At 28.7% G+C, this 13,523-nt stretch overlaps 1 protein-coding gene across 1 annotated transcript in view; it reads left to right on the top strand.

The window, feature by feature from the left end:
* The window catches only part of LOC107446298 (sodium-dependent nutrient amino acid transporter 1), a 35,703-nt gene extending 24,940 nt beyond the window's left edge, over positions 1–10,763 (top strand). Inside the window, exons 11-16 of the mRNA XM_043041226.2 lie at positions 2,147–2,262; positions 4,180–4,308; positions 4,463–4,562; positions 6,205–6,305; positions 8,042–8,200; positions 10,400–10,763. Coding sequence (XP_042897160.1) covers positions 2,147–2,262; positions 4,180–4,308; positions 4,463–4,562; positions 6,205–6,305; positions 8,042–8,200; positions 10,400–10,567 — 773 coding nt within the window. The 3' untranslated portion in view covers positions 10,568–10,763. The remainder of the gene's footprint in view (positions 1–2,146; positions 2,263–4,179; positions 4,309–4,462; positions 4,563–6,204; positions 6,306–8,041; positions 8,201–10,399) is intronic.
* Positions 10,764–13,523: the final 2,760 nt, after the last annotated feature.

Genomic DNA, 13,523 nt, shown 5'->3' with positions numbered 1-13,523 from the left:
GGTCATAGGTTACATGGTGTGTGTGTACGTGTATATATATATATATATATTCTGCAAATATTTCTGTATGCATAGAAAATATGGCGTTTAAAAAGTATTGACTGTCTATGAAAAATCGAGGTCAGGTAAGTTAGATAATTTATTTTTTCTAAAATTGTAAAATATTATGAAATTAAAATACAAATAATATTTTTTCTGCAAGTTTGATTATATCTCTGTTAGGACATTATGGCAAATCCTAAGAGAATATATATTTAAACCATTTTGCGTATTTATTTTGATAAAAGTTGTGAGTACATAATAATAATGAATTACAGTTTTGAACCAATTGCTCCTGAAATTATGCATTTTTGAAAAACATTCGCTAAATATATTCGTAGAAATTAAATAGTTATTTTTATTTTCTCATTTGCAATTTTCAATGTAAGCATTTTACCCAAAAATACTAGGTATTAAGTAATAACCACCCTTAATATATATTTTTAGAATCTATGTTAAGAATGAAGTAAGAAAAATCTATTTTTTTAAAATTCGTGAATTAAGATAGGCGGAGTGTCTCAAATTGTACACTTGTTAAATTTCCCGCCAATAGAGGGCGGTACAGAATAGGAAAAGTTGCGATCGGTATGAACATTTTACAGAAGAACATTGAAAATCATCAAACAACGGCGAATATCTGCCATCTAACGTGTAAACCATCATCAAAATCCTTCACAAGTACTCATTATGCGATTGCGTAGAGAAATATCGTCTGGCGATGTCATGGATTCTGAAGTTCTCACATGCGTGCAGCACTACCTATTGGCATGAAGTTTAACGTTTAATTAAAAATGCAATTTGGTGTCTTTAAAAAATGCCTCAAACCATAAATTTTTTATCGAGTTCCATTCTTTTTTTCGATTGATTTTCAAAATTAATAAGTCACTTTTGGTATATCCTTTGTTTATGCATCTTTTCAAAGTTTAATATTCCTTGTACCCAACAAAAGGCTTATTTTTAAATGATTCTTATTTGTGTGTTTTTATTAAACAAATTTATAATAATTTTTTTTTGCCTTATTTATTTTAAAGGCAATGACAAAAAATCTCTAAATGTAATAAAACACTCCTTAAAGAATTAAATACCAAGATTTTAGTTAATTATACTTATTTACTCAAATAAAACCGTTTAGAAAGTAACAAATTTGAAAGCTGTTAAAAAATCTAATGTTTATATTGATTTTGATTATTGTTATTCAGTTTTAATAGTTTAATTCATTTTTTTCAGGGATGCTATAATTATAAGTGTTTTAGATACCTTTACGAATATTTTAGCTGGATGTGTCATATTTGCAGTACTTGGAACTTTAGCGCATGAAAAAAACCTTCCAATTGACGACGTTGTAGATCATGGAGGTAAATGAAATAGAATTGTTCTGGAATGCTTTTAACATACTTAAGTATGTTAAAAAAATTCCAGAATTAGTTTTGAACTATATATTTAGTTAATTATTCAGTTATATTTATATTTTATATACTATATTTAGTTAGAGTTATGAGGATGAGTTAAATAAATGAATTAGTTTCATTGTTTCACATATGTTTGATTATATTTACTAACCACCTTTGGAAAAAAGTAGATCTTTCTTTTCAGTGTGTTGAGCTTTATAGATCTTGAGATTTAATATCGTGCAGTCGAAAATCAAAGCTACATATAAGTATAAACTGATATTGCACAGATTATACTGGCTTTAATTCCATAATGCTTGCTTTCAGATCCTTGGAGTTTTAGGGACAATGTTTTAGATTTGACAAAACTTATATCGGGGTGAATTTGTTATTAAAAAAGGATTTGTCTTTTTGTGAAACATATGCTCAAATTAAAAAAAAAATTGATAATTGACTCAATATCATTTTTGAAGGATACCGAAATCAAACTATGCACTTGTTTTCTATTATTGTTTCGATTATATATTGTTCATAGTTTGTTTTTCCATTTTCTATCATGATTCTATTATATTGCACTTAAATTCTATTGCACCGAGGAAAATTATTTTTTGTTACATTTACACAAATACTCAATCTGGCTTTATTCGGGTGTGGGGATTGGGGATTTCAAGTCGGATTTAATATTTAAATTTTTATTAATTGAAATATTATTCTTTTAGGTTTAGGATTAGCATATGTTATATATCCTCAAGCACTAGCAAATATAAAGTTCATTCCTCAATTGTGGTCAGTGCTGTTCTTTATCATGCTGTTTACTTTAGGGATTGGAAGTTCTGTAAGTTCAATTCACATGTTGTTAATAAATATGATTTTAACTTTAACAATCACACTATACACATTCGTAACTAAACTTTTGACATCTTAAACTGAAATTGATTCAATGAAAAAAAGACTATTTCTGAGTTTCTATGAGAGAGCCTATAGCTTTTTTAATAAATAATCACCTTATAACAAGTTAGTAAAATATTTAAAACTACTATGAGCATCATTTTTGAATATAAAATTCTGATTAGAGACTAAGACACAATTCTAAAAATACATTAAAACATATTCTGTCGTATAGTTCTTATCTAGAAGGAATAAAATAAATCGTTACCAAATCATAAATTTAATTATTTTTGATTTAATTATTTTTGAAATTTAATATTTTTGATAATAATGGTCGAAAATTTTTTGAATTGTAATGTATACAATATTTTGCATCTTTTTAAAGAATGCAATGTAAAATGCCAAATTACAAAGTTTGAACGAAATCGATCAAATCGGTCTTCAGAAATTAAATTTCGAAAAAAGGTGTAAATTTAAAATTTAATTTCTCAGGAACTATTTGACCGATTTTGCTCAAATTTTATATTTTGAGATTGAAAATTGTATTCATAAAAATGATGTAAAAAATTGTATACTTTGCAATTCAAAAGTTTTTCGACTATTATTAAATGAAATAATAAAAGAGGACAAATATTTACTAAAAGTTATATTTTGCATGGAATTATCATTAGATGAATGATTTTTACAATTAAGTTCAAAATTTTTTCAATTCGCTTAAAAAGTTCTCAAGATAGGTTGAAATACACAAAAAATAAAATTAGCATTAAGGGGTTCAAACTTTGGACCTCTTTCCTGATCAAACTATTAGGACCATACGAGTATTTCCTAGATCGCGGCTACATTTTGTTAAAATTTGGGGGTCAGAATCCGAATCCGTCGAAAAAAAAGGAATGTTTATTCTGTGAAAGTACGTTTTTGTGTTTGATTTAGTAACTTGAAATATCGTCTGCTCTAATTGGCATATTTGTGATCACCCCTTCGAACCATTAAGATTGAATCCTAGAGCTTGAAGAACCGATCATTAGTTCAAATAGTTAGTTAGTTAGAGTGTTCCATTTTTTATTTTGCGCACTGTGCACTACGAAAAAGCTACAAAATAATATCTTCTACATGATTTCCATATTTGGGTTCAAGCATAATCATAATAACTCCGGCTTAAATTATTGCACTTGAATTATTGTCAGAATTTAAATTCTAAACTAGTAAAAGACATTATGAAACATTATGAGTCATTAATATGTGTTGAATTGATATCATTATTATTTAAAGGTCAAGCACAGTAAGGTTAATAATTAAAATCATATTAGCATGTTTGTTTTCTGAGGAAATAGAAATGACTATCTATAAAATAACAATTAAGAATAAGACTTTTTCTTAATAGTTATTAAGAATAATAAAACAGGTTTTAAATTAAATAGCAATTAATTAGAATAAAATAATTTTAATAATTATTTTATAAAAAATAATAATTATGAATTATATATCTATGAAATATATAAAATAATATATTTTATAATAAATTTAAAGTTTTTTTTATGAAAGATGAAAAATAATATTAATAAAATAAATATTAAGAACATAAGTTTCATAAACTGTCAAACTGGTTGTAATGATTTTTATAAAACCTCTGATACAAGTCAACACGGTTTTTGTAAAGCTTTTCAATTATTATTACAAGGTATGTTTTGATTCTAAAGTGTAGGTCATATTAACTTAATAATATGAATTTAAAAATGCCTAATAAGGACGCTGAAAACGCTCCTCTTCACCATGTAGAACACGGGAAAAAATTCTTTTTTGCACCAACTCATTCCTATAAAAAAGTTTGAATTACTTTTTTTAGAAACTTTTCAAATATTTACAGAGTTCTCAAATTGAAACTGTATCAACTGTTATAAAAGACAAATTTCCAAAACTTAGAGAAAATAAAAGTTGGCTATCGCTAGGATTATGTGTCGTATTCTTTTGCCTTGGTCTTCCTTTAACAACAAATGTAAGTACATTGAACTCTACTCTTAAACCTATATTTTTTATGAGTCATAACCGATATTTTTTATAAATTTCTCTTCAAAAAGAACTAATTTAGTACTAAAAGGAAAATTAGAGTTTTAAAGCACTAAATAAATAAATGTTCTCTTTGTTTTTAGGTTGGGCAACATATATTAGAATTGTTAAATAATTATGGTGTTAGTGCTGCCGGTTTCTTTTACGCAACTCTTGAACTTGCAGGTGTAATGTGGATTTATGGTAAATATGTTTCAAAACTGTTTAAAATTACATTTTAGTTTTATAAAACACTCCCTATACCGATAGTTATTGGTCCAGTAATGGTTAAACCATTTAAGATTTAGCAAAAATCTTAAGATTAGCAGTGCTAGCCAAGTTTGTTAATCATCTCGTTTGGCAGTATTGCGATAGTGACCAACCAACACTGTTGGAGTTTTTCATTCTAAAATTTCGGTATAATAACCGGTGGCAGTTTGTCTCTCCTATTTACCGTAAGTTTACCATTAGGAACATTTCGTTACCTTTACGGTGCTTAAACTGCTTTCAACTAAATGATTAAAAGACCTGAATACAAAACTATGTGCTTTTGCAATATTTTTCAACTAGTATGTTTTTAAATCCGCAAAAATGAAATTTAACTGGACATCGGAGTTAGGCTATCTTTTTAGGTAATGTGCATTGAAGTGAGGTTCTGGTTGAGTGGGGTTTTGTCAAATTAATCATGAAATGTGGCTTAATTAGCTTAACTGTTGGTGTCCTCTATCGTGAGTGATGGGAAAATAGTAAACTTTTTTTTGCATCAGGCAGCTCTAAGAAGCCTCTTAAGCAGAATGTGATACTACCATCTGTGCGCTCATGAGAGTTTGACAGTTTAATAGTATCTAGATCACCAATTAGGGAGCGCAGGACCAGGGGTGGATCCCGAAATTTTTCCTGGGGGGTCATAGACTCAGGTTCCCCCTTATGCCCCCTCAAATAATTTTTTAAAATATTTTATTTCTTTTGCAAACCATTAAATATTATTATTTTTATTTATTTTTCAATTTTGGGGGGTCATGATCCTTATGACCCTCCAGCTGGATCCGCCACTGTGCAAGACACTGGAAAGGAAAAGAGCAAGCATTTATGAAATATCGCATTAGTATTTCTTATAAAACTTTTATCAAATTAATTTTAAATTAATTAATTAAATTCTTTAATAAAGTGATGCGTTTCCCTAATAATAATTTTCAATGTTTGAAGCAGTTTTTTTTTCGTTTCATTTTCAAGTAAACCATAATTGGGCTTATTTTATTCATTTTCAGCTTATGTATATAAAACAAAAAAATTCAGAATTAGTCAGAATTAGTTATTAGAAATTTACTCCCGGAGGAGTAAACTTTATTTATAAAAAAGGGGCTCCACCAAAAGAAGGTTAATAATTTAGGGTTCTGCAGTCAAACAAATTGGGAACCACTGCTCTATAACATAAAAAATATAACTTTTAAAAATTTAAAGATATATATGCTTGACTGTTAGAACGAAAAATTTAAAAGTATGAAAGGAAAATTAGTTTGTACTTTCTGCTGTAAATTCAATTGGTAAAATTACATTAAAAAATGATCAAGAAAGATGATTCTAATCGTGTAGTATAGTATGCCTATTCTGATAGTAATCAGAACTTAAGTTTTCTTTTTACTACTATTCATATTGTTATTTTTCTGTATATTGAATGTTAGTACTACTTATAAGTGATAATGATTTATCAGATATGTACTTAGTTCCCAAAATGTTTAAAAAATACATTATTTTGTCTGACAAATAACTGTTTTTGTATCGTTGAAATCTGCTGCTTAGTATAAAAAATATTTATGCTAGTTCATTTTTTGTTCATTTCTAATAGGCGTTCGAAATTTTATGGCGGATGTAACTTACATGCTTGGATCCACACCAGGAATTTTTTGGAAATTTACATGGTCGTTTGCAGCTCCTGTATCTCTTGTGGTAACATTTTTAGAAACAGATATTATTATTTTTAGAATTATGCACATTAAATCTATCTAAATCATAGATTAAGTTTTTTTTCCATTTATCTCTGCTAACGTTTCAAGATCAAAAAATTTTTCATGCCTTTCTTCTAATTCTTTCTCTCTCTATCTTTTTAAATAATAATTATTTTTTTACCATTCATTTTTTTAAATGTTTATTTTAATAAATGTTAATGTTAGTTGTTAAATAGTTATTGAGGGGATCAAAAGTTTGAACCAAACTTTCAGTTAAAGGAAAAACCATAAGAGATGCAGTCATCTTATTTACACCTAAATTTAGGGCCGTGGTAGCCCAGTGTTTAGAGTATCAGGGTTCGGTCTCGAAGGGTCGGAGTTCAATCCTCAAAGCCTCTGAGACCCACCGAATACATGCGATATACGTGCTTGTAAGAGCTGCAGAATTGGAGAAAAGTTTCTTTCTTTTCAGATCTATATAAATTGTAGAAGTTGTCTCACGGATGAATGGTAATCCAGATCCTTGTACTCATGGTACTGCTGCGTGGCGACCACAGAACCACTTATTCATATACCAGCTAAGACGCACTTTCTCCCTAGTGGTGCTCTCTCGTAAATCGGAAAGCACTCCTTCCTGACTTAATTCGCAAGGCGAATGACTTGTTATTGCTAAATTATACTATTGCTAAAACTTAGTGGCATGAATGCGAAAACACTACAAAAGATTAAGCTAGCCGATATATCATTTAAAATCCTTACTACTATATAATAGCAATTTCTCTTTAAATGTTTGCAGAAAATTGTATTAAATATATAGCTTTAGAATTTAATTTAAGTAATAAAAAAGTAGTGTAAACTAAAAAGTTAAACGAATGATCCAAACATTGTATAAAGTTTTAACAATTAGAAACTTTTTACTTTTATTCTAAGAATTTTATTTTATATTTTCTAAATGCTTTTCTAAGAAGTACTAAGGTTAATAACTTAAATAATAATTTTCCTTATTAGAAATAAGATTAAAAACTTTTTTGAAAATTCTACGTTTTTTAAACGAACAAATCTAAAATAAGATTTTCTTTCTACGAATAATTAAAATAATAGATGAAAATGATTTTTTTTAAAAAAATATTCAAATTTGAAAAAGAAAAGCCAAAAATTAGTTTTGCTTTAATTAAGCTATTTTTTTTATTGCACTCACGCAAAATGGAATTTTTGAAAACAAATGTTGTTTGAAAAATATTTATGAATTTTCTATGAGTATTTATTACTGATTTTGTTTTCTTTCCAAAATCAAAATTTGTGTAAATTCAAATGTTTTCAAATTTCATAATACATATTTCGTTACTTTTTTTACAATTTAATTAAGTTTCTTTTGAAATCAAAGTGCACAAATGCAAATGAATCTTTTTAAACTTAACGGAATTGAATATGGAATCGAATGTACGAGCAAAGAGAAATAAAATAATTGTAAGTAAGTACAATCAAGATTCAATATGATAATCAATCAATTAAGAAACAAAAACAGAAATTGAATTATGGACTCTAGCTTACAAAAGTATTTCCCTGCTTTTATCATGAAAGATATTTTCATTGTAATGCAATGAATTCTAAACAATTGTTCTGTTTTAAATTGATTAAAAATTAAAAAAGAATAAAAAAAATAGGAAACAAAATAGACAAGTGAATAATGAGAAAAGGTGAATTTTGGTAATGACCTTTCTGTTTTGTTTCTTTTAGATAATATTTGTTTACGGACATGTAGTTGTGGACAAGAAAGATCCTTTACCTCTTTGGGCGGAGTACACTGGCTGGTTCCTTGCTTTTATAGCTCTAATACAAATTCCAATATGGGGACTCTACGTAATTTATAGAAATCCAAGTGAAACTATTCAAAAAGTATGGTTGTTTTTAAATTATTCTTCCAATTAGTAAGACTACGCGATAAAAAAAATTAACATCTATATATGTATTTCTCTTATACGGCGACAAAAAAAAAGCCTCATTACAACTCCCCGAGTGGCAACTCAAGAAAATCGACCAATGATTGGTCGACATATAGCGCTTTTAAAAACGGAAACTGAAATAACCAGAGAGAGCATTCTCACCAAATGTGATCTCTTCCGAAATTCACCCTATCAGCTGCTGCAATCTCATACTATTAAGCTAAGCAGAAGTGAGTAGTCTTTGCCGATAGATCTCTATTTTAGTATTTTGTCGAAAGCGCTTTTTTTCACGAATTTATATATTACGAACTTATTTGACGATTTTTGATTTATATCACGGATTTATTTGTTTTATTATTGTTATTAGTTATTCATTGAAAAATGAGTCTCAGTCGTGCTGTTACGCTTTTGAAGTATAATCAAAAGAAGCTTGCTCGAAGATTGGAAGAGAGCATTGATGACAGCTATGAAAGATTTATCTTAATGACTTAGTATTTACTAAAAAGGTGTATTTCTTTTAAAAAAAAGAGTTGTTATATGGATTTGAATGATTGTTTTGAATTCTTAGAATTTTGCTCAAAATGTACCTAAGTTAGTAGCGAGCTTGGTTTGCAAAGCAAACCATATAAGATTGCGTAGCAATTTTCGGGGGTTGGCGAGCGCTAGCGAGCACGGGGGCGCAGCCCACTAGTTTACATTTATTATTTTAAAGTAAAGAAGATCCACCAGTACTCTGTATGACGACTAGTGGTTTTTCTACCGTTAGGCTAGAAGAAAATACATAGATTATGATAAATAGAAAGTGCTTTTTTCATACGAAACCAAAATGGTTTTTCGCATACTACTTTTATAGGGTAAAGTCTCAATGATTCCAGTAAATTCTCGGATATGTCACTTAGTATTGAGCCTCGTGACTTCGGGATTGTAGATAATGCTTTTGTCACCAAAATCGCCAACGGTAATAGCTTTCCCTTGACAACAAGTTGTTATTTAATGCTGTCAAAATACGTTAAGTCACAAAAAAGAGGAGTTTTTAGAAAATGGTATCTGGTAAACTAAAGATAACTCAAGAATCGGTATTTAAATCTAAAAATATTTAAAAAAATCTGCACATATTTTCATGTTAAGGGCGTTTTTCCTCCTTTGCAGTGTAATTCCATCCATAATTTGGTGATCTAATTGACCCCAGGGGTACTCAAGAGGTTTTATGTCTGATTTCGGAGAAAGTCAGTCTATTCAATTAACTACATTCTCACAATGCGACTTCATTACTATAGGTCTTTATTGGCCATTTTGGTGGTAAAATGTCCAACTCATAAATTGCTTCAACATGGAAAAAACATTGTTGTCCAAAATAGAGCCGTAGGTGTCGGCGTTGAGCATCCCATGAATCAAGACAAAGAATATTAGCGGATACCAAGAGTTACACTTGCTATACACTAGACACTAAACACACCAAGATACTATACATTATACACTATACAATAGATGCACCAAGAGATACAGATACCATAGTTTCACAACCGTCAAGGTGTATGGTTATTCAAATGGGTGTAAGAAGTGATAAGAAGATCCTTATATAATTTTTGTTGCATCATTTCTCGGAAACTTTACATTGTTTGAAAATCTCTTCATTATTACTTTTAAAAAAATTTATAAACTTACTTTTCCAAAATAATTTAAAATTTGGTTATTAAAATGAACAGCTTGTTAATCGGAATTCGGTATATGATTTTCTTAACAATATGGGCCATGGTTTAAAAAAAATAAGTATTTAATTCTTTACCATATCTAATATTTACTCAGATCCTTGTCAGAATGTTAAAATTAAGAAGCAATCTATCTTAAAATGATTAAATGAAAACTATCAAACTATAAAAAATATAAAATGTGAATTTTAAATTAGGAAAATAATTATTATTGAACTCTCTGTAGATTGCCTTGAATTTTAAGAATTTGTAAGCTTATTCTCTTAATTTAATTGTACATTTCGTATGTTTAAAAGCATAAGTTTAATTTTTGGAATAAACTGGAATTTGGAATATGTATTTTAAGTAATACTTCGTAAATTTTTTCAACAAATAAATTATAAGATAGATTTTACTTTAAATAATTTTCATAAGTTTTTATTCTTGTATCCATTCTTTTGCAGAAAATTTTGAATAGCTTCAAGGCAACAAAGGACTGGGGACCTAGTGATCCTGTCGATAAAGCAGGATGGCTTGCCATCAAAAATTCTAAAGATGAAAGTTCTAAAGAAAATAGCAATGTTGTATTATCTGCTGTTTACAATCAATCATTTCAAGAAGACATTTATTAAAAAAGAACGATTTACAGATAATTTATTCTCCAAATCTATTTTCATTTCACAGTTTTTTTTATGTATACTATGTATTTATAAGTTATTTATTTATAATTTATTTATTTATTAATGTCTTTAAAACATATAGCTATGTTGCGAAGTTGGGCAAAACGTAATTTATTTCAAAAAAGGAAATAAAATTGTAAATATCTCATTATTGGTTACAATTAATTATTGGTTGCAATGTTTTATTTTGTTAACAAAGGATCAATTTTATTCTGTTAACAAAGGATATGATAGTTTTTTTTTATCATAATCGAAATTGAAATTTTCAAAAGTTGTTTTTCTGTTTTGGGTTAAGCAGTTTTCACTTTTAATACTTAATAATTTTCATAAATTGTAATTTTCATTTTTATTGCATTAAATTTTCTGGTAATTTCCATGATTATTTGCAGTCAAAAATTTGCGCTATTTAAATTTTGCAGTTCATTTATTTAATATTTTCAAATAGTCACTTTCATCAATATGTAAAAGTATATATGATATACCATATGTAAATATATACCATATGTATCCAATATGTATAGTATTTTTACCAATATGTAAAAAATTTTGCAATGGAATTTTAAGTTTTAAACTTAATATAAAATGCAGCTGACGAAAAAGTAAGTAAAAGTAATCAAGTAAGTTCAAATTAATCCTAACTTTAATGGTTATTTTTGATATCTTATAATTATTTAAAGTTAGCATGATTATAACGATTCGTCACTCTAATATGTAATTACTTGCAAGTAAGTAGCATAAGCGAAATCTATTGCATATTTATTTTTGATTTAGCCACCGGAAAATTTTTTAACTTATAAAACCGATCGTTTCTTGATTCGTTTGTTCTATAAGAGAGTGCAATGGAGCAAAAAATAGAATTTATAAAGCAATGTTAAATATTGCACTGTACGTGGAAGATAATTGTAATTGCCTTAAAGTGCTCGGACTTCTCCTTGTTGGTCCTCAGAAGGTAATTTATTACCTTCCTGTCCTCTAATGGGTATACTGATAGAGGCATCCCTCTATACGTCACCTGCGCTGTAAAAAATTCTGGATCAAATTACGGTAAAGAGTACAGACAATCAGGATGTCGGTAGTTTTTTTAACCTTAAGATCAACTTGTACCGGAACATGTTAAGTAACAAAAAAATCTGATATTTCGTAAATTTTCGCAGTAATAATTACCGTAAAATCACTGAATCACTGTAATTAAATAAATATTACTGTTACTGTATACTATTGAACGGTTAAAAGGAATTTAACGGTAAAATGCATTTTGCGGATGGTGGGCCCAAATTGTCGGTACTTTACATCGTAATTTGATCCGAGCCGGGACGCGCTATCTGGGGGTCAAAGGGACTTCTGGAAATATTCAGAGGTGAAATAGTAACAACAACAAGGCAACATAGAGGGTCGTGGTTGCTCAGGGATAGAGCTTTCGCCTTCCAATGAGGTGAACAGGGTTCGAATCTCAGGGGTTCAAATTCCAATGACTGGTCGATTAGAAGTCCACAACCGGCTTGCACTGACCACAATGTTGACATAAAATATTCTCAGTGGTAGACGGATCATGGGTTAGAGTCCTCTTGCTGTAAGACTAACCATGGTAGGTTCTCGTTGTTTTCCTCTCCATGTAACGCAAATGCGGGTTAGTTTCATCAAAAAGTCCTCCACGAAGGCAAATGTCTCTCAATACTTGATCCAGAAGTTCCCTTGTCTTCTGAATTGGGTTCAAAATTACAAGGCTANGCAAAAGTGTATTGATCATGATGGAGAATATTTTGAAAAACAATAAAACCAATTTCGATCCTACATATTTGTTTTTTTTTCATTATTAGGCCAGAAATATAAATAGCAACCCTCGTATAATTAAGCAAGTTTATTTTAAATGATTTTTTAATTATTTTAATTAAGCAAAATGGGAAAAGCAAAGGAAAAAAAATCGTTTTCAAAATCATAGTACTTTTTATGTGAAAATAAATTATCTGGATTTCTCTTCAGTACTAACTAATAACCTTTCGATGAACATAGCTCAGATATAGGCTTAATTTGGTTCAAATATAGGTTTAGTACTATATTCTTCTTAAAATAACTAAATTCGATTATTCTGCATTGTAAATTCTCTGGTGTAATACCTCACTCAAATTGGTGTTGAGTAACCCCAAAAACTGTCTGAACGAACTTCAAACTAGCATCAACTCAATTATTTATATAGACTTAATAGCTGTATAGCTGTTAATAATTTAATTGTTAATAGCCATTAGCTGTGTAATTAACACTAAACACCAACAATAGAGAATGGTTATACCAAGCACACACATTCACGAATTATTTTTTCTTACGAAAACACCGATTTCGTTATCCCTACGTGATAATGGCAAAATATTTGCAAGGGAGCCCGTAATGTCGTGAATTTGTTGTCGCCTTGATCGCTACTATACACCAACAAATTACACCAAGAATTATCCCCGGTGTCTCATCACATATTTTTTTCTTCTTCTGTAAAGTAGTTCTCACCATTTCTGAGGAAAAGATACACTACAATTTTATATAGGACTCAATCACAAAATTTGTTTTCATTCAATTTAAAGAATTGGGTTAATTTTTTAATTAAAGGATAATTATTCTTTATACAGAAATATCGCATTCATAGTAAAGGATGTGTCCTGGTGAAGACCTTTACGTTTTCCTAAAAAAAGTTTTTCCATTTTATCTTATTATATCTATCTATCTATCTATATATATATATTTGATTTTGTTCACTATTTTATTCTTAGTTGTCCAAATATTACTCAATAGATTGAATTTATCTGGGTGAGTGTATGATAAAAATATTGCGTTTTCTTCTTAAGTTCAAAGATTTGGTCAGAATTACTTATCCATATCGAAAAACCTAACAGAGAATCGAGAATATTCTGATTAAATTTAA

Source organism: Parasteatoda tepidariorum, chromosome 2 (genome assembly GCF_043381705.1).
Source record: "Parasteatoda tepidariorum isolate YZ-2023 chromosome 2, CAS_Ptep_4.0, whole genome shotgun sequence".
NCBI classification, from domain to species: Eukaryota; Metazoa; Arthropoda; class Arachnida; order Araneae; family Theridiidae; genus Parasteatoda; species Parasteatoda tepidariorum.
This window is presented reverse-complemented; position numbering and strand designations above follow the sequence as displayed.